This window comes from Caloenas nicobarica, chromosome 11 (genome assembly GCF_036013445.1).
Source record: "Caloenas nicobarica isolate bCalNic1 chromosome 11, bCalNic1.hap1, whole genome shotgun sequence".
Classification (NCBI taxonomy): domain Eukaryota; kingdom Metazoa; phylum Chordata; class Aves; order Columbiformes; family Columbidae; genus Caloenas; species Caloenas nicobarica.
In genome coordinates, this window is record NC_088255.1 from 13,809,761 (window position 1) to 13,831,162 (window position 21,402).

The window sequence follows — 21,402 nt, forward strand, 5'->3', positions numbered from 1 at the left end:
GGGTGCCTGGCAGGGGGTTAATTAACCTCGCCGCTTGCGGATATGAAGGTGTCTGACGGCAGCGCGGGCGGTGGGACCGCACCGGCCCCCCCGGCGCCGCTTCTCCCTGCCGTGTGAAAGCCGCGGCTCCCGGGGGTGAGGCCGCCTCAAACAATGGGGTGCCCGGAGGCTGAGCTTCCTGCTGAGCGGCGGCAGGAAAAGGCCCTTTTCCCGCACATCCTGAGGACGCCGTTCCCGGTGCGAGGCGGCGGCAGCGCTTTATTTCCGGCAGCAGAAGGAAGACGCGCCGCCGGCCCCCGCTCCGGCACCGCGTTCCCTTGGCGGCGGTGCTGCCCCCGGGCAGGTGCCGCACGGCGCAGCCCCGGGCGGCCGCAGCCGGGCTGGCGGGCACCGACCCGGCTCCACCTGGCTGAGGAGAGGCCAACCCGCTCCCCCCGCCCGCTTTCCGGCCCGGCCCGGCCGGGCTCCTTCCTCCTTCCCCGGCGGCTCGGCGCTCCCGCCGCCTCCAGGTGGGGCGGGTCCCGGCGGCCACAGCCCTGTCCCCCCGCGCGGTGGGGGCCGGGGTGTGGCGGTGCCGCCCGCCCCGCTCCCCGCGGGTGTGAAGGAGGGGCGCGGCGGCGGTGCCGCCCTCTCACGGCGGCCGCCTTTCCCCCGCGGAGCCTGGCGGGGCCGGGCCGGGCCGTGGCGCTCCCCCCCGGGACGGCCGCCAGCTGCCGCGGCGGCATGAGGATTAAGGCCGTCGGCGAGCGCGTAACGGGAGGAGCAGCCGGTCCCATGGGCCGCGGGGCTCCCCGGGACCGACGGGTCTGAGCCGAGGTGAGGTGCCCGGCGTGGGCGAGCGGCGCCGGGGGCGGCTCGGGCGGGGCGGGATGGGGCTCGCTGGGGGCTGGCAGCAGGTCCAGCGCTGGGTCTAGTGCGGGCTGGACACGGGCACAGGCCTGGCACTGGGTGTCGGGCACCTTCCCGAAGTGACTGATCCTCAGCCAGGGCCCAGGGGATGGGTAGGGGGCAACAGCGTTTTGGTGAGCCGGAGACCGCAGCACAGGGTTTGGTTTGGGCTGGAGATGGGGTTTGGTTTGGGCTGGGGTGCGCTGTGATCCACCCGGGATCGCCCCGTGTCCTGGAATGCATGCCAAAGGGAAAGGGAGTTGCTTTCTTGTAGGGATCCGAGTACCCTGGCAGGTCAGAAACGCTCTGGGCTGTTGGAAGGTTCCTCTCATTGCTGCGAATGTTTCTCAAGAAGCAGGACTGTGTTCTGAGGAATCTTCTTTTGCAGGACACACGTAACTTTTCTCCCCTCCCCGCACCAGGTTTGTGTACTTGGGAAATCCGAAGCAGTTCTCCTCAAATCAAACAGGTAAAAACTACTTGTACTGTAGGAATATTGCTAAAGGCTTCAGTTGCTAGCAAGCATGCAAATTTTGGCAAATTATAATGCCAAAAAAGGATTTTTAGATACAGGCCATCCACTTTTTTTTTCCCAGTAAGTTTAATGGTTCAAAGCACAGGGATGTTTGAGAATGTTGTTATTACCAGAAAGGTATCCAATCTGCTTTAGAGTATATAGATATGTGTGGGCCTCTACTTAAAATTTTATGTGTATAACTCAGTATTTACAGTTTGTTTAACATTATATTAACTACTGAAAACAAGCATCTTGAAACAGACTTAAGTCTGACCATTTATTCATGACTGCATAGTTTTCCTTCAGCTAATGATTAGTTTCTTCCGAAGTGGAGAATGTATTATTTTTATACTTATTTTTAAACTAAAATTCTTCTTCTTCTCACCCCTCCCCCCACAATACTTCCACATTTTTATCCTAGTGACTGGATGTTACATGCTCTATACTTAGTTTCCACATTTGAACTCTCAGGATCCCTTGGGATTTAGCTAAAGTAAACACACCCATTTTAGTTTGACTGTGAGTCGGGAGTACGTAATAACCCTCAATGACTAATGATTCAAAGATAATCCTGACATTGTACAGTCTAGCCCTTTAGTGAAAGTTTACTTTTCATAGGAAAAAGAAATCACCCCAGAAATACAAGTACAAATTCTCTGAGTACATGACTGACTTTGGCAAAATATTGTCTAGTATGCTTGAAATGTGCTATGCTGAATATATGCTAAGTGTCGTCTCTTTTTTTTTTTTTTTTTTTTTAAATAAGTATAGAACTCACAGGTTGCCATGTTCATGTTGCTTGCATTTGGATTGCTGCTGCAAGAAATTCTGGCTAATTCCCAAGCTGAAAATCTTACTGAATTAAAAAACATTCCGGAAGAGCCATTATATAGCTACAAAGCTATCAACTTGCCAGATGAACATATTCCCTACTTTCTGCACAATAATCAGCATATTGCTGGCATCTGTAAGCAGGACTCTCATTGCCCATATAAAGTAGGTCTCCTTGCTTGTTTGTTTGTTCACATGTAATGTTGGGGTAGTTTGTTCTGAGAGCCTTGGTGGTTAAAGGTGGTGATGAATTGGTCTCCTTGCCAATTGGTTGGTTCCACTGAGAGTTGGAATTGTTGCTTTTGAAATAGTTGTATGGAGCTCTTCCTGAATCTGATGCTTTCACTAGACTGGATTTTTAACATACTGTTTTGCGAGATTTTTATCCTCCCTCTTTTAATTGTTACAGAGCTGAAGCAATGATCTTAATCTTAATGACTCCCATACATGCAAAAGGAGTGTGAACTCAGTACAGTTAGTAGTTTCTAGGCCTGTGATTTTTAGCGTGCTGTAGTACTTTTGCGGAAGTGCCAAGGGTGTAGGCAAATCAACAAAATGCCGATTTAATCTTACCCTGTGGTTGCATATAATCTTACCCTGTGGTTGCGCTGTCCTTTGTGTGAGTGTAGCTCTGTTATCTATTCATATATCCATCGCTGATGTGAAAAGTTTGGAATCGTACTCGCTGGGTCAGGAAAAGTGGTTGTCCCAGAACAGACATATTAAAGACAAGGATAGCGTTGCTGTGCATGTGAGTCCTCTTTGGAGCCTCTGTTGTGCATAAAGACTTTGGGTGTTCGTTCTTAAACTCCATTTGAAAACAGACCAAGCCAAAAGTAATTTATGTGAGATTTATTACCAAAAGGTAGTTTATAAGCTAACAACTAACTTAAGGCATTTCCCATTTTGCAGTTGCAGAACTTGATTCAGTTATTCTGTGTTACAGAAATACTTGAAGAAACTAAAATCCTGCTGGGGTTATGAGAAATCTTGCAAATCAGATTACAGGTTCAGTTACCCAGTGTGTGATTATGTTGAAACTGGATGGTAAGTTTCATTTTATGTGTGTAAAATACAGTATGTTAAAGAAAGAATGTAGTGCTCACTTTAATATTAGCTGTGAAGTTAACATTATTGTGATGTTTAGAGTTTAAAGAATGAATTTTTGTGGAAATATGTGTGCATCTATATATGTGTGTATTTATATATAATGTCTTTCAACATGATTTTAAGAATTTAACTTTTTAAGGAAGAAAATACTGTTTGCAATACTTTCTGACACAATGTCTTCATTATTCTGATTTAGCCTTGAATTCAGATTCCTAAAATAACTCTGGATTTCCTTTCTTAGCTTTAAAAGCAGACAAAAATGTGAAAAAAAGTTATATCCTTTTACGGAAGAATAGCTTTAAATTGTCATTGATACTTCCCCTTACATGCAGCTGATAACTTGCTTCCTGTTTTGCATCTTAAATGTGAACAAAGTAACCGACTGGCACTTCTTTTCCACTTTTAGTGGAAAAAAAATATTATCTGTTAAAGTTATTACTGGAATTGAGCAACAGGCCTTGATTTTTTTTCCCTCTCTCCTTCATACATCAGGGCAAGTGACATTGAGACAGCCCAACAGATATTCTGGAAACAAGCTGACTTTGGTTACATTCGAGAGAGGCTCAATGAAATGAAAACCCATTGCAAGCCTGCAGCAACAGTAGGTATTTCTGATAGATATGATAGCTTTCACTATTTTTAAACATAATTTTTGTTATTGACGAGATCCTACTCTTTCTTTTCTTAACAGGGAGATTCATCTCTGACCTGTTCTCAGTACCTTCAGCACTGCAGAGCAACAAACTTGTACATTGATTTACGAACTGTGAAGAGAAACCATGACAGGTCTCTGATTTGCTTGTTATATAGTAAAACTAAGGGATGGCAGGGAAAAGGACTCCAGAATTTGTTTAACAAAGCTGGTGTGCTTGTTGCCGTGGGCTTTACTGCTGATCAGAGACTTGTTGCTGAAGTCCTGTTGAGATCTACACCTCTTGACTCCTGTTTGCTGCTGCTGTCAGCAGTACAGGTTATTTAAAAACCTAAACTCTCACTTTTATGGAGTGATAATGGGTGATTGAAATCCTGCTTTCTGATGGGAGCGAGGAAGGCTTTTCTGTGTCTTCAGTCACCTCCTTTCTTGATCAAGTGATGTACAAAGTAGAGCTGGTTTTGTATGAGGCACTGAGAGGACCTTTGGTACGGTAGGTGCCTTTATACCAGAAACAGGAATTACATTTTTAGATACAGTGAGACTGAAGAGAGATCTGAACATGGATCTTCTGCATCTCAAACTAAAATGCTACATATTGGAAAACAGAGTAAAAGAACTCCATACCACTGATACTGGCATCACCGATTTTTTTTTTTTTTTTTCCTTCTGCCTTATCTTTGAAGTTGGTGTCTTGGGTACATGACTTGAAAAGAGCTGGTTCATGATTCTGTTGCTGATACCCTTCAGAACAGGTTTTCTCATCTTCTCAGCCTATCTTAAAAGCTAATTTAGACAGAGCTTTTAGTTGGCAATTTGTTTTCATGCAACTCATTCTTGCACCTCACTCTTCGTATGCTGTATAAAATTCTTAGTTTACTAACTGGGTTGTGAAATCTGAGGTGATTTTCAGTGAGAAATTGTTATTAAAAACAAATAAAAAACCCAATTAATGCTGAAAGTAATCATGTAGCAAAATCTGATTAAATTTCTCATTTGCGTATGTGAAAATGATTCCTAATAACATTTCTGGGTGGATTAGTGCTGTTTTCTAAATTGATGTGTAGAACTCCAAGGACACCACTATCTTTATTGAGGAATTGTGCGAAATGCTTGATTTATGCTGAAGAAAATACTCAAGTGTTAAGTACGTATGAAGTACCTTGCTAAATTGAGTCTAACTAGCACTGGTTTGAGTGTGTAATTGAGATTGCAGAGCACTTGTAACACTGTTGCACAAAAACTGATAGACTTTTACTAATTTGCATTAGATTCAAAGAAGACTTCTTGCAGAAGGGAGAAATTGGAGGTCATTGCACACTCGATGTTCAAGCATTTTTGGCTGAAGGTCAACGCAAGAGCCCTCTGCAGTCTTGGTAAGAATCGTTTGTCAAGGCTGCTTCCAAGTTCACTTACTAATTTTTTTATAATTTTTTTTTTTTCATTGGCACACTAGCAGCTCTGTGTAGGGGATTTCATACTGAGGAAATAGTTGCTCCTTTCTAAGGTCAATTTGAGAGTTCATACAGGGTACCTCTGGTAATTACATCGATGTAGAATGTTCTGAATTATGCCATGTGTAATTGTGTCATGCCTAATTTACTGGAACAAAAGATCTGAAAATGTCTTGTAATTTGAAGTTCTAACCTTCAGACATTCTCTGGACAGGGTGCTGGTTGTACACCTGATCTACCTCTAGACAGACAATTTTTTTGTTGTGAAGTGCCTTGAAGTTTGTGCTTGTGTCTTAGTTCACACGGTCCCTGGTGATGCTGGGGCTAATGCAATACCTGATCTGGATATTTATTCATATGATGTTCCCAGGGGAGCCTATGTCTGGAATGGAAAATGGGCAACAGTTTACAGGCCAAGTGGGAATGGCAGAGAGTGCTTTGCAGTAGCTGGTTAAGTATCATGGGTTGCATGTTAGCACTTCAGAGCTGCTTTGCTGGTTAACTGATGAAGCATGAGGGAACTGGAGACATCAAGATCCATATAAGAACTCATTTTTATGCTTTTCTTGTATTTTCTTTTTTCCTTTTTTTTCCCCCTCATTTTGCATTAATGGTCTGTTTCAGTTAAGAGGAGCTGAGAGGAGGAAAAGACTTTTCTTCTCTACCTGCTATTGTCATCTCAACTGCTCATCCTTGTTGAGATCCAGGAATAATAAATATTACATCTCTATTCATTATTCTGACCAAAGCATGAAGATCTTGCTGAAGTGTCTTTGCCAATGCAGATCAGGTTGGAGAGACCCACAGATCTTGGCTCTTTGTTACATCTCAACTGCCTTGATTTGTAGATCAAAGGTGCTGCTCACTCCTGAGATCAAAGGCAGTGTTTAACCTCTTGAAGCTTATAACCTGAAGAACCTTCCATTACAATTTCAAATCATTTTAATTATCAAACTCTATCAGTTTTCAGCATTCCTGTTAAATCAAATGGACTGGATGAACAGTTCTGAAATCTTAGATGTAGGAAGTACGTTTGTTTAAGTGTGTTAATGACAAAGTGTGTTCTGTGTGATTGAATCTTCATAGGTTTGCAGAACTCCAGACATTTACTGCATTAAACTTCAAGCCCCTAGAAGATCAGAAGTGTGATGTTGTTATTGAAAAGCCAACATACTTCATGAAATTAGATGCAGGTAATTGGTGTCTTTAGTGTTTTTTATCCTCTAGTACTGCAGTAAAAAGACCTCATATACAACTTGCACAACTGCATTATGCCTTTGTTATTGTCAAGTTCACTTGTAATATATTTTTATTTTTTGAAAAATCATGACTTTTAAAGTCCTTTTTTCTGTAGTTCCATTGATGAAGTTGGAAACTTAGATTTTAAAACTCTTACATTTTGTCACAGGTAATAAATAAATGAATAAAATTCCTGCCACTTGTTTTGCACAGTCATTGACTCTTGACTGTGTTTTAACAGAGTCTTTGTGCCAAATACTTTTCTGTACAGACTCTTTGATTTTGGCTGTGTTTCCGGATGACAGTTTTTCATACCATGACGCACAAGACATAGGTGTGTACGTGTCTTGTAGTATGTATTCAGTAGTTGAGGATTCTCTGTGCATTGGAAGAGGAAGTGGTATTCAAAGACAAAGCTCAAGGGAATAAGTTTCATTAGTTGATTAAAATATGTCCCCTCACCCATCCCAGAAAAGCCAAAATGCACAAAACTAAATATAGACCTTTTTTAATCTTAAAGTTTCAAGTTTAGGTGAAAAGCCACAGGAAGAAGTTGGCTATGTCAGTACAGAGAGCTCTGGTGAATGCTGTGCAACGCTCCACCAAAATCCTTGAGAGGGGCAGCACCCAAGCCAATGGTTTCTGACTGTTTTTGGAAGTTCACCAGCCTTTTTGTTCATGCAGCATATTTTGCAAACAAATGTTAATGAAGCGGGGGTGTTCAGGTTGTAGACATGCAAATAAGCTGCTGTGGGGTAAGTGATGGTTTAAACTGCATAGTCGTCTGCTGCGTTTTGACCCTGTGACACACTGTGAACTGGATTGTCCCCCTTCCCGTGCAGACCAGTACCTTATATTTTAAGCAAAGTTGTTGCAGGCTCCTGAACAGTTATGGTGGGAGCGTTGCTGTGCTGTCACTTTGTACCTTTGAGCAGGGTGGTCTAGCTGTAGCTCAGGAGGTGATTTTGTCCATCACTTTGTTTTAAAGGAAGGAGGGGAAAAATGCTGTTTGAGTAGTATGAGAGGCACAGCAGCCGGTTCCTATCGCGGCAGCTCTTTTTGGTCAGAAGCTTAGAAATAAGGACTGTGTGCACATGGTTCCAAATCTGGGATCTGGTCTTCACCAGCAAGGAGACTGGACTATGTTACCTCCTTTGTTTCATGGTAGGTTTTTATGCACCATGTTCTTAAGGTATTAGCTTAAGAAACCAAGAATGAACAAGAATGCTCTGAGAAAAAACCTGAGGAATTACTTGGGCTTTGGCTCGTTTAAAAGTACAAGTTCTGTCTTGTAGTCCTGCAGACAGAGCTTCTCTTAACTCTAATAAAGCAGAATTAAGATCAGTGCCAAAGGCCTGTTTTTAGTGTTTCCTTTATGTCTAACTAGCTATTGTTAAAGCAGTAGTTGCGTTCATATACCTCTGAAAGCAGCTGCAGACTGTAATGAGAAGTAGCACGTGAAACTTATCTTTTTCTTATGCTGTCTTTTGACCGCTCTTCTAATTTCTCTGACCTGTTTAAAAACATGTTTTACTTCGCATTTCTTACCTTGATTGATAAAGGTTTGCTTTTTTAGGGTGTATAAGAAGCATTCAGTCAGAAGCAGGGGAAAACTAATATAAAATGCAGGATACTATTAAGGAAAAAAATGCATGAACCAATAAAGAGTGAGTAATGTTGTATTTTGCTAACAATTCTTTCTTTCTCAGGTGTTAATATGTACCATCACTTCTGTGATTTCGTCAATCTTTATATTACACAGCATATTAATAATTCCTTCAGCACTGATGTCAACATAGTCATGTGGGACACTGTAAGTCTGTTGTGCTTTTAACCTATTTGTAATAGGTTGTATTTCTGCTTTATAGAGACCCCGATGCTTTTGGCAGACAATACGTAGCTTTCTTGTGGGCTTAGCCATGTGGAACCGATAAGTTTTTGGATCTTTTTAATACAGCTGCATGAACAGTAGTTAGGTAACAGGCTTTTGACAATAAGCCATGTGCTGTTTGAACATAGCTCATCTTTTGCTAGTACATAATTATGCTTTTTTTTGGTATGACCGCAAAAATAACATGATTCATATTTCTAATATGTGGCATTTGTACATTTCATGCTGTTTCCTGTAGACTTTTTTCCTCTGAGAATATTGAAGTAGATTTACTTAAAACTATTTCTTCTGTATTTAAAAAGAAATGCAGCCTTGCATCTTTTGAAGTCAGTAATGTGCAGCCTGTAATAAGGAAAACAACTAAATGAAATTCGTCTATGTATCAAAACAGAGTCTAATACTTAATTCCTTTAAATAGCCTTCTTGCAGTTACTTCTCTCAATCACCTCTTAGAGTGCCATGATGACATATAAAGCAATTTTTTAAGTGGGGCTATTTCTGCTGTAATGCTGAGTTGAACCCATGACTGTGTTTAAGAGTAATAATATTTTTTCTGGCCAGAATTTAAGTTGTATAGGAGAATGTTAAACTAAATAACAAAAAAACTAATCAATTTGTAACATGCCAGGTAACATGTATAATCAAGTCCAGAAATAACACCATTCTTGACTACAATATTGTCCCATGCCTGTCTCGTTCTCATAAAATCCTGGGTTCTCTTTCTGAGTATTTACTGTAAGGACAACTTATATTCAATAGAGAACTGCAAATATCCCCTGTTAATTATTTAATGAGAAACCTCTTTGGCTAGATGAGACCCTTTTTTCTAATTGTCTTATATTTTGAAAGCTAAAATAAATGCACCTGCTAGATCAGCAAGTTTTCTAGATGTTATACAGGGACCTGTTAATCTGGCTCTGTTGACTTTCTGAAAAGATCAAATGTGTCAGACAGGCCTGTAAATTCTTTTGAAAAGCAACTCTTTTTCTTATATCACATTGTCGAATCAAATAACTCTTTCAAATGTACCATTCAAAGTAAGTACTGTCACAGTGCTATCATTTTAAATGTCTTAACTGCTCAGTCTGCTTGAGTTCCTTACCATGTACAACCAGATGATGGCACCAACTAACTGCTAATGAACTGTCTACACCTATTGAAAGATGGACTTGAGCTTATTATTCATTCTCTTTTATTTTTTCTTGATGTAATTAGATTTGGCCATACTTTCTAGCTACTGTAGAATCAGTGCACAGTTCTTATTAAACAATAATGTTTGTAGATGTAGGTTAAACAAAGCAGAAAATTAGTATGAAGTCCTCTGGTTGTTGATTTGTGGACCGTCTCTGTAAATACAGGAAAGAAATGTTTATAAAGCACTTCTAAGGAGAGCAGATAGAGTTTAAAAGTAATACTTACAGCTTTGAAGATCAGTTCTCTTCTTCTAATCTGGAAGAGCAGTTCTTGTGACAGAGATGGCCAGAAAGTAGTGTGGATTCTAAAATTCATTAAAATTTAATGGCAGAAGAAAAGGAAGGAAGCATCTCTTCAACTGAAGGAAATCTGGCACCCTTTAATTTTTTTTACATTTAACTACATGTCTGTTCTCTTCTGCGGTTATTTGTAGTCTTATTCTCAAACTTCTTGTTGGGAATATTTCCACATAACTTTCCAAGCAGCCTGAACCAGCTCTAGAGTTGAAAGGAAGCTTTAAGCAAGAATTGGTACCAAGGCTACTGAGAACGTATTTAATTGCATCCAAAGAGCAAGAGATGGTGACTTGTAGCCCTCAGATGTGTAGGAAATACTACAAATTTGAAGGCAAGAGCCCCTGCTGCTGGGTCAATGTCGTAGGGAGTAGATGGTTCTTAAAGGGTTCCACAGAGCATTTATACTGCCCTTCAGAGAAACTTCTTGGTATAAAAGCTCATCAAAGTAATGCAAAACATGGTTTCCTGGCTGTTTCTTCCATCAAATCAGATCATTGCCTTCAATTTGTGATATAAGCAACCATTCCAAAACAGAGGCAAATGTGAAACAGGCTTGTTGTGACTTTTTACTTCCAACATTACTGTTGCACTTGAATTCCCAGGTGTTTTTTTTAGTCTCAGGAGTCAAGGTTCATGCCTTCTACCATCTCTGTGTTTCTGTTACTTCAAATTTAACTTGTCTTCTGTTGTCTCTGGGGAAGGTCATAGGTAGTCCTTGGTCCTAACTCAGAAATTCTAATCTGCTATTGAAGAACTTGCCTAGATTGCTGATTTATAAAACCGTTTATTAAAAATTTACTACTTGACAGGTAACTTGAGTTAACTGCCATTGTAAAGGTAGGGTTTGTCTGTGTTCTTTGCTAGGCTGTCTTGCCTGGTGGGGATGCACATATTAACTGTATGTTAAAACTCATATACAGAACTTGTAAATCATTAGGAGAGTTTTTGTATGTGTTTGTGTAATCATTATGCCCTTGTGTTTTTTCCTTTCCTCCTAGAGCTCATATGGCTATGGTGACCTGTTCAGTGAGACATGGAAGGCATTTACTGATTATGAAATAATACACTTGAAAACCTTTGACTCTAAAAGGGTATGAAATTTTATATTTTGTTTTAATTCATAGTCACTAGGTAGCAAATATGCCAGTTTCTCAAGTTTGTGGATATGGGTATTTCAGAGGAAAGCATTAATACTTTCCATGCATATTTAATTTGTGTAACATGCGTATTCTACCTCACAAAGGAGACAGAGCTGTAACCTGATTCTGTGGCATGTCCGTGCATTGTATAGGTGGGCCTAACTTTTGTGTCATCTGGGAGGTGGTATTTATATATTGGTTTTACTTCTGTAGGACTTGTTACTGAAATTAAGGGTTTTCAAATGGTGCTGTCCTTTCTAGTATCTTGATTCCTACTGAGGTGTTTATCTTCCCCTGCAACTGTTGGTATACCTGCTGCTTATCATAAAAATTTTTACTCTCATCAAAAGTTTACCCATTCATTCAGAGCTCATTTTGGTCTTTTAAATCCAATGTCTTAAGCTCTCTACTCTCTAACTGGTTTCTTCTATTTAGTTCGTGTTTGTTCTGTTTTGGAGGCGGTCTCTTTACCTCTTCCCACACTTGCATCTGTAGCATCTTTAGTGAGAATTCTTCTGGGATCAGGATTGTCTTTGTTCTATTCATTTGCCCAGTGAAGGAAGTGAGGATGTTCTTGACAGGAACGTGTTATTGCGAGCTCATTATAAGCTGTGATCCCACTGAATGAGCAGGGGCTGTGCCAGCAGAAGGTAGCAGTGCAGTGTAACTTCTTGTGATCTTCCTTTGCAGGTATGCTTTAAAGAAGCAGTCTTCTCATTACTGCCTCGGATGCGATACGGCTTGTTTTATAACACACCATTGGTGAGTCCTTTTTATCCATCCACTGTGTTAACTAGATGTGTGTGTGACAGTATAGAATCTGAGCTAATGAATCTCTCAAATAGCTGCGTTATCATGAAATGTACTGCCCTGAAAGCCTATGCAACTCCTAGTGAAATGATCTTCCCTAAAGATCAGGCTTTTGAAGTTACTTTAGCTGGTTGATAGTAACTGGTTGTGTGTGATCTCGTATGTCACAGCTCGTGAGATGCATTTTATTCCTCTTTAATGGTTGGGCACTGGGAACTTACTGGTATTTTTGCGGAGCACGAGAGCTTGTACACTGGCAGACTTTCCTGGAGATATTGGTTCATGTGTTCAGGCTGTAACACTGTAACGAGAGTTCTATTTCTTTCTAAATGAACGTACCACTTGTGTTGCAGTGAATAATGACATGTTTAGTGCAGTGCATGATACTGGGCTTTTGTTCGACAAGAATGGCAAAAGACTGATCACAAAGAGAGGTTTTCTGAGAAAAATAACTTTTTGTATTAACGACTTTATTAACAACTTTTTTTTTTTTCAGATCTCAGGCTGTCACAGTACGGGGCTATTTAGAGCATTTTCTCAGCATGTGTTGCACAGATTAAATATCACACAAGAAGGACCCAAGGTATGATAACCGAATAATAAAGTTGTAATATGGAGCTGATGACTCTTACCAGAGGAACAGCATTAGCAAGCTGGACCCAGTGAGACATAACGGCATATCATGCACTTTTTGTCCTTTAGTGTGGTGCTCGGGATTTTTTTTCCAGTAAGTCAGCCTGTTCTTTAAAGGCCTTCAGCAAACATTTCTGTATGTTTGTGACAGTTGCCCTCATGTCTTATTTTCATAGGACAGACTTTAGAACATCCTATTTCTAACCCTGGGATCTCTTCCCCAGCTCCGTTCTCTGTGCTCAAGGCTTTTGTGTCCGTCCTAGTTAAGGAAGATTTGTGGTGCGTGGTCACTTGTGGAGCAGCTGACAAGGTGCTGTCCTTGGCTCCAGCAGAGCGGGTCTCACAGAGCAATGCAGTGAGTTTGCTCTTTATCGATCCTCAGAGCTGCTGCTGAGCTCAGAGCAGAGGAGGAAATGGTTGAATTTGGTCCTTCCGATCCCTGCCCGGTACTATCTGGCCCTGGGCTTCTCTCTTGTACACACTGGCAGTTTTTTGCAAATCGTTGCAATGGCTGCGTTGATGGATAAGGCAGTTCTGGGCTTCTTGAAGTATTTGCTAGAGAGTAGCCTACCTATTATCGCTGAGGGGCACACATTCAAAGCACCGCACAGGCATTTAGTTATGCTTCTCCTGCTGACACTAATGGGAGTCATGCAGTTAAATCTCTTTATTTCATTTGGAACACACCCCTATGAGTCCAATTAATTTAAAGAGGTAAAAGGAGGAGCTGTTATAGAAGTAAAATATTTTTTTCCAAGCCATCCTGAAAGCTGCTTTCAAAAACTGCCATATAATGTATAGTACAAAGGCTCTTTTATACTGAATTAAATAAATCTTTCAGAAAATGTTTTATACTTTGTTAATAGTCAGACTTTCACAAAGTTTTTGACACTTTTAATCTGTTGGAAAATACGATACGAATTTTAAGGTGGTTACATCATCTGTTACATGGGGAAGGAACATATTTAGTTGCTCGAATAATTGCCAAAAGTAAATATGGAAGCATTTGGAGGTTGTTTAGTGAGATCTGTCTCATAGCTAATACACTGCTGCTGCTTTCTTTTCAGGATGGGAAAATTCGAGTCACAATACTTGCACGTAGTACAGATTACCGGAAAATATTAAACCAGAATGAGGTATGGTCCTTTTTTTTTTTTAAACACAAATTTATCAGAACTTAGATTTTGCTCATTGGATTGATTTTTATTTATTTATTTATTTATTTATTTATTTTTTTTCCTTCCTCCTCAGGTATAGCAATGACATCTATCTGCTGACAAATCTTGGACAAATATGTTCAGTTCTAATATAAATTTCTTCTAATATGTCTTTTAACCAGTCTCTATTTCTGTACACCACACACTGAACCTTGCTGCCCTTTTTAAATAGCCAGTGGAAGATGACAGATGTAATACTAAAAGTATTTCCTCTTAACAAACAGACACTACAGAGCTTCTGATAAAATTAATTTTTTTCGCATTCAGATTATCTCTTTTCTTTCTAGCATTCCCAGTGTTGAAGACTAACAAAAACCTCTGTTATACTTGCAGATTAAAATGCGTAAGCTATTGTGTCTGAGTATGTGCATTCAAAACTTAATGAATTTTCATATCGATTCATGTTTTCGAGTCATGCAACTTAGTGGAACTACGGTGTAGCTTCTCTTGTGCTAAAATGACAATATCTAATGTTTTCCTACCTATGTTCATTTTTAGCTGTTAATGTCTGGCAAAAATGAATTTGCATTATCACCCTCACCTTATGTAGGGAGAAACCGAGGCTTGTTTGATGCAGTAGCTTGGTGGCAGAATAGACAGAGCGCACGTGGCTGATTTGTGCCGTATCTGCAAGACTGTCCACAGTGCATGCCTGTAGTGTGTTTTCTGATAATGAGCACATGACAGAAAGGGAGAAGTTAATGTTATCTTTACTACACTTTTGTAAAAGAAAATGCTTGGCTTCTTCTCCCTCTCCTGTTGGCTATGGATTGGAGACTTGGAAAAAGCCCTTTTAGGTTAGAAGCCCAGGCTGTAGCCTCGTTTCACTTCTCATTTGAGTAGGAGTCTGACCTGGAAAGGTATTTTTGAAAATCCACCCAGCTACCAATTTGCTTCTTTAGGTATTGGAATATCTTCTGGAAGTCCAACCATGTCTTCCCACTATTCTTGGCAAAACTCCTACTACTTTGAGTGGTTTAGGATTGAGTCGTGGAGCATGTGAGTGCAGGAGATCTGATTCTCCTCTCCAGGATTTACTCTGCCAGGAGTAACGTGTGTATCTTGGGTGGAAAGGCACAAAAGGATGGGAATGGCTCCTTTATACGGCAGCGATAGCATGTTCTATCTCACTCATTGTAATTCCTGGTGGGTGACGAGGAGTGTGTAAAATGGTCAGGAGCACAGGGGAGGAATTAATTGAAGGAGAACATAAAATCATGTTGTTTTTATTATCTTCCTTAGCTTGTGAATGCTTTGAAAACAGTATCAACGTTGGAGGTCAAAGTGGTAGACTACAAATACAAGTACGTAAGTTGATAGAAGAAACCAGTGTGATCTCACACTGCCTATGGCTGGTGAAAGCCCTTTGCAGGCATAGCTATGTAAGCCCCAATGTCTGACCTTTGCAAATTCCGAGAACTGGTAAGAAAGGATGTTACTGAGGGGAGTGGCGGGTGAGCTAGTTAAGTGCTCCCATGCTACGATGCACTATGGATTTCCCCAGCTATCCTGCAGCATCACTGTTGTCATAGTTAGAAGCATTTCCCTGATGTCTGCCCTTACAGCAGTTTAAACTTTATTGTTGCGGTTTAAGCCAGTTTCTCTATACTCTCTTCCAAACGGTCAGAGAGGATGTTATTCTCTTCCTTTCTGATGTATGAACTGTTTGTATGCAAGTGAAGCCTCTTGCGCCTTCCCCGTTTCAGTTGTCTCTCTTCTCTTACAATTAAGTATCTTTAGTCCATTCTTTCCTTGTATGCTAGGGAACACCTGGTTATTTAAAGGTAATACTTTAGTTGGAGCTTACAGTCAAAGGATGTGAGAAGGTGACAGTTCTAGGAGCTGAGAAAAGCCTGGTCTCCTAATTTCTACTGGATGCCCTTTGCATAAGTTCACCTTGGATATCCACATCTTTAGATGGGAATTGTACACTTCTACATTACATTAAAAACTATTTAGGTCTTCTATGTTGTGGGGCTTTTTTTGTTTGTTTATGGGGTTTTTTGTTTGGTCATTTTTTGTTTGTTTGGGGTTTTTTATTTTGTTTGTTTGGTTTTGTGTTGTTGGTGGTTTTTTTTTTTAAAGGAGGTGCTGCCTTTTTTTTTTTTTTTAAAGCAAGTGAAAAAACCCCAAACTTGCAGAAACTTTAACTTGGAAAAAAAAAAAAAAAAAAAGAAAATTTGTGGAACAGACTCTTCTGAAGTTTTGAAACCCGTTTGCATTTCTTTTAATTCCATGCTGAGTTATTGCTGGCTGCAGCATTTGTGATTCTTGGAATTGTTCCTTGAAAGATCAATTCTCCTTTTCAGTATGCCCCTATGTTAATTTTGCGCTTTCTACATGAATCTAATTCTTGCTGAGACGGATAGACATGCCAGATAACCATTTTTGTTGTATTGTCTGCAGGGAACTTGAATTTTCAGAGCAACTGAGAATTACCCACAACTCTGATATATTCATTGGGATGCATGGAGCGGGACTTACCCATTTGCTCTTTCTGCCAGACTGGGCTGTTGTTTTTGAACTGTAAGTCTGTTTTTTCTCTCCCTCTATTCTACACACAACTCCTAATGTCTGTTCTTATGTGTTCATGAAGCACTGTCCATTGCTGGTATTTGACTAGGAATATTTGTCTTGCGTCCTCGTCTAGACTTCATTTTTGGCAGTCTCTTCTGGGAACTGAAAGCGAGGAAGCTTTCATTATAAAATAACTATAGCATACAGGTTTAACCTGTGATTTCTTAAGATGCCATAGTATGAATAAAATGCAGCCGAGTCAACAATTGCTTGGGAAAAATTGCAAAAAAAGAGAAAGCCTTACTGGTCAGATTCTGCCTGGTGAGTCTGAGATCAAATGGTATTTTGGTGATCCAGGAGAACTGATGAGATGAGGTGCGATGTCCAGGGTGTTAAAGATCCCCCAGAGGTTATTTCTGTACTCCTTGCTATGCTCAGGGCGTGAGCACCAGCTTGCTGGCTGAGCTGAGCTGTTTACCTAAATTTCTCTGGTAGCTTCCTTGTAAACTTATTTTATCACAAAGTATGGTTGTTAATAGACACTCCAGTTCTACAGAACTAAATGAAAATGCCGCACGCTTCTCAGAAGAGCACTGAATTCTCTACCCTGGGAGATTCTGCTTGAAGACCCTGCTGTGGAAAAGCTGTGGAGCTGATGCTTTGCAGCATCATCTTGTCTTGAGAGTATTTTGTCCAGTCTCCAAATTAGTTCAGAAACCCAGAGGTTTTTTACATGTCCAAGAGCTGCTGTGGCTGGACAGGGACATGTCTGACATGCAGATGTGCCTCAAAGTGTCTCCTGGGCCACATGTTAAAAACAGAGGGTAGCCCTTGTTTTCAATGGATTAGAATTTGTCCATGGTTTTGGTGTCTTAGAACTGGACGACACATGTTTTGGCCTGAAGATTTTTTGTTTTGCGTTTGGATATTTTTTTCTTTGTTTATTTCTTCCGTGTGTCACCCTGGTAAACTTCAGCACCGTCTCAGTAAATAAATATGATTTTTTCTGCCTGCCCCTAGATACAATTGTGAAGATGAACGTTGTTATCTGGATTTGGCAAGGCTGAGAGGCATTCACTACATCACTTGGCGAAAAAGGAATAAAGTGTTCCCTCAAGATCAGGTAATGATGGAACTGCTGGAAGGGTGGGGTGCTATAACTTGAAGCATTTAAAGGTTATCTTGCTTCATCTATCTATGTTTCTAATCTTTGAGATAGGATTTTCATTTTTTAGACCAAATTAACTTCCCTGTTGAGATTAAGAAATCATTTGATATTAAGGGCTGAGGGAAGAAGAGGAATGAAATTAATTGGCCATGAATCCAAGCCATCTATAGCATTGCTGTTAGGCAGTTACTTTGCTGACTCTTTTGCCTCAGAGCAGATCAGTGGATCAGAAATAATAAATTAAAATGGCAGATGCTTAATTTTTTTCTTGCTTTTTGAATGGAAGATGGGTTTTTTTTCTGTCTAAAAGGTCTTATTTTGTTTTTTCTAGGGACACCACCCAACACTGGGAGAACATCCAAAATTCACAAACTACTCCTTTGATGTGGAAGAATTTATGTACTTGGTGCTTTTGGCTGCAAATCATGTTTCACAGCATTCCAAGTGGCCATTTAGGGTAAAACACGATGAATTCTAAATTAGACTTCCGACTGCAATACTATTTTTAAATAAAGCTCCATAAAAATACTGTAAGAACATAAAGCAAAATGCTAGTGTGAAACACGTAAACCTCTGCGAGGGCGATAACCCATTATTAACTCGTCAAACCACTTTTAGCACCATACCTTATCTTTATAATCCTGCGCTTTAATCCTGGGAGTTTTTGATACGTAAAAAATATTTTTCAGAGCTATTTTTGTTTTTTTCACTGTATTTTTGCATTCCAAATTCATAAATCCTTTTCTTTGTACAAAGATATGTCCATCCATTTCATGTAAGATTTTCTGGGGTAGATACTAATTTTGTGATAATTTATGTCTACTGTTATGTGAGGAAATGCTGGAGGATGGAGTGTCACAGCGTGGCTTCTCAGTAGAGTCTCTGGGAATGAAATAGGCCTGGCAGAGCTCCTCAGTCCCTCTTTTTAAGAAGCTGGATGCTTTTATACGATAGTTCTGCACCTGTAAGTAAATATCTGAATAGGAATCACCTTTCCATTGCAAGACACAGCCCAGTATGTTATTTGCAGTTGTTATTTGCAGTTGAGTTACATGCTGCAGTCATTCCGGGATGGCTGGTTAGTTCCTTGCTGTCACCATCCATGTCACTGCTGTGCTCGTCCCTGTGTTATTTCTAGGTTTTAAGACTTTTCTTTGTAAAATAGTGGTTGTAAGAATGAAGTGGTGAAGAAAGCTTTAACTTTTGTTGTTTGATCCAACAGACACTGCAGATTTCTATTTCAAGTTTAGAAACATTTTCATGTTAGAGAGCAGAATCTTATGTTTTTGCATTTAAATATAAACTTTGATGCTTCTCCCTGTAGTTTTAAATGCTAAAATATAACAGGTCTGCTCGGTAGGTTTAGTCAGTTTTCTGTCTCAAAGCAGGTAAATCTTTTCCTAAGTGAATACTTACTTCAGGTAATCTGGGTGTTTTCCACTTTTTCACATAAAACAGCACTCTGCAATGGAAAACCTGAGCAAATTGGAATAAAACTTGAGTCTTTTTGAGGATACTAAAGGGAATGGACTTCTAGTTTTTCATGACAAATGATAAGATGTATAGGGGGTCTTTCAGCTGAAAGGGAATCAAGTCATGAGGAACCGCGTTTTTGGATTCATTAAAAGCCTCATCTATTAATATTCTTGTTTTCTCAAAATGTCAAAGTGTCGATCTAGAAAATTTTTGAAAATCCTTCCAAAGCCAGTAGCATAGTTCACTGTTTCCAGTGAAGGAAATACTAAGCCAAAGCTGAGTTCTTTATAAAATTCGCTCTGAAGCTGATTGGTGGTGGTAGTGGGTGGAAAAAAAAAAAGGGAGTAGTTCTCTTGTCTTAACCGGGGCCAGAAGGATGTGTGGAAGAATCAAGGTCAGTGAGATAAAAAACGGAGTTCTATGTTAAATTATGCATTTTTTTGGGAATGTATTCCCATGATAGACTTGCGGTATAATCACACAGTCTCTGTGGCTGGAAGCAGAGCATACATTTGTATGCAAAAGCAAGACAGTTACAGTAAATACAAACATTTGGCTGGTACAATTGTAGATATTATTGACTTCCATTCTCCAACAGTCATAGGCAATTTCACGGAGTGTAGATACATTCACTGACCTGCCTATACTGGTAAAGATGAGTTACCGTAAGCATCATTTTCATATAGATCTCTCACGACCTTACGCAGTGCATAGGAAAAGCTGGATACAACTGGTACACAAGCTAAATTAAGGTATCTGGTACAATTCTTGACATAGTGTATTGTTTTACTGATGGATAAAACTGTTTAACTTTGAAGAACTATAGAAACAAAATTGCACTTCTTGAAAAAAAAAAAACACAGCCCTTGAGAAACACAATTTTCTGTATTTGTGTGTGTGATCGTTTTGGTGTTTTTACCTTTTGTGGGATTGTTAAACAAAAATTGTTTAAAACTTAAGTCAGGAAAATGTCTGAGTTTGAATGAAACCAACTTAAAATAAAGACAACATTTAACTATGAACTGTGCACAGATATTGGATTTTTTTTTTAATAAAAAGCTTTTTACTTTAGAAAAAAGTGTAATATTTTTGGTTTGCCAGGTTTTAGAGGCAAATATTTTAAATAGTGTTAATTGCATAGAGTCATGTGTCTCTGCTTTTTCCTGCCATGTCAACCTGATGTTCTGAGGTCCAATCTGACAGTCATATTTATGTATCTGGGAATCATTCAGAGCTAACGCTGTTGTCTTGCACTGGTGGCTTTGTTGCCTGGCATTTTAAGATTGGTTTGTGGAAAACATTTGTGTATGTTTAACCTTCTGTGCTGCAGATGATGCTGTCGAAGCTGGTGTGTGAATGCCGGCGGGTCCTTGAGTCTGCCCAGAAGCAGCTGACGAGGAGCTGCTCTTCCAAGCTCTCTTAGGACTCAGGAAAACAAGCAGTTGAACATACGCCTGAGTGTGTGGGGAGAGGCTGTGGGGACTTAATCCAAGCGTAAATATCCTGCCAACATTCACCAGTTTCGGCAAATTCGAGTGCAGCTTTGACAGTTGATGACCAAGATATTCTTCAGCCTTTAATGGCTTAATATTACTGGGATGCAAATACTATTTTGGTTGATCAGCTTTACAAATAGTCGCAAAATTATCTTGGCAGTAGGAGGAGATTCAGTTGGATTAATGGTATTTTGCCAATAAATCCTGAGGGAGAATTTGGGTAAGAGCGAAGATCTGGCTCATGACTTTCTTAAAGAGGGTCTGGGCCATCTCGGTCTGCCTGGAAATTGGAATTTGAGGGAATTCATGAGACTTTTGGGCCACCTGTTCTTTAGACAGGATATGGCTCTGGATTATGTTTTCTTAAACAGACTATAGGAGTCTTGTTCCTTGCTACTTCTGATTTTTTTTTTTTTTTTTTTTTTTTTGTCTCCAGTTTACTGAAGTTTAGAGTCTATGTTGAACTCGCACATTGGCATCAGTGTGATGAATTTAGTTTTGGGGCTTAATGAATGTTGCCAATCCTGAATAATTACAGGATTGCTTGTGTTTCATGTACAATGTAAACTGAGAGTTGGATTTGAAATAAAAAATAATTTATGGATGCACATGGTGTCTTTCCTTTTTACTTCAGAAGTCTTCAAGAGGTATTTTCAATATTTCTATGTGAAGTTCTGTGGAAATTGGGTAAGTGTGAGAAATGGTTTGTAATGGGGAGGTGGCAAATCAGGATTATTAATTTTAGGAGTACAATTATAAATATTAAGGTGATAAATTTTTAAAAGCAATTAATAATGAAATTGCTTAAATTTTGTTGTTAATCTTACCAGTTTTACCTTTAATGAGATAACTCAGGGTTTAGAATGTCTCTTAA

General features: G+C 39.9%; 1 protein-coding gene across 4 annotated transcripts; it reads left to right on the forward strand.

Moving 5' to 3' along the window:
- Positions 1-475: 475 nt before the first annotated feature.
- Positions 476-21,136, forward strand: EOGT (EGF domain specific O-linked N-acetylglucosamine transferase). Of its 4 annotated transcripts, none has more exons than XM_065642909.1 (17): positions 476-816; positions 1,277-1,357; positions 2,172-2,401; positions 3,183-3,283; positions 3,839-3,947; positions 4,038-4,132; positions 5,270-5,374; positions 6,539-6,645; positions 8,401-8,504; positions 11,071-11,163; positions 11,902-11,973; positions 12,518-12,604; positions 13,722-13,790; positions 15,114-15,175; positions 16,278-16,397; positions 17,409-17,511; positions 17,888-21,136. In XM_065642909.1, the coding sequence occupies exons 3-17, from the start codon at positions 2,192-2,194 to the stop codon at positions 18,032-18,034; spliced, it is 1,584 nt and encodes a 527-aa protein (XP_065498981.1). In that variant the 5' UTR covers positions 476-816; positions 1,277-1,357; positions 2,172-2,191; the 3' UTR covers positions 18,035-21,136. The 4 variants fall into 4 exon arrangements, with proteins under 4 accessions (XP_065498981.1, XP_065498979.1, XP_065498982.1 ...); XM_065642907.1 differs by having other exon boundaries at positions 2,177-2,401; XM_065642910.1 differs by having other exon boundaries at positions 1,311-1,357.
- The last annotated feature ends 266 nt before the right edge of the window (positions 21,137-21,402 follow it).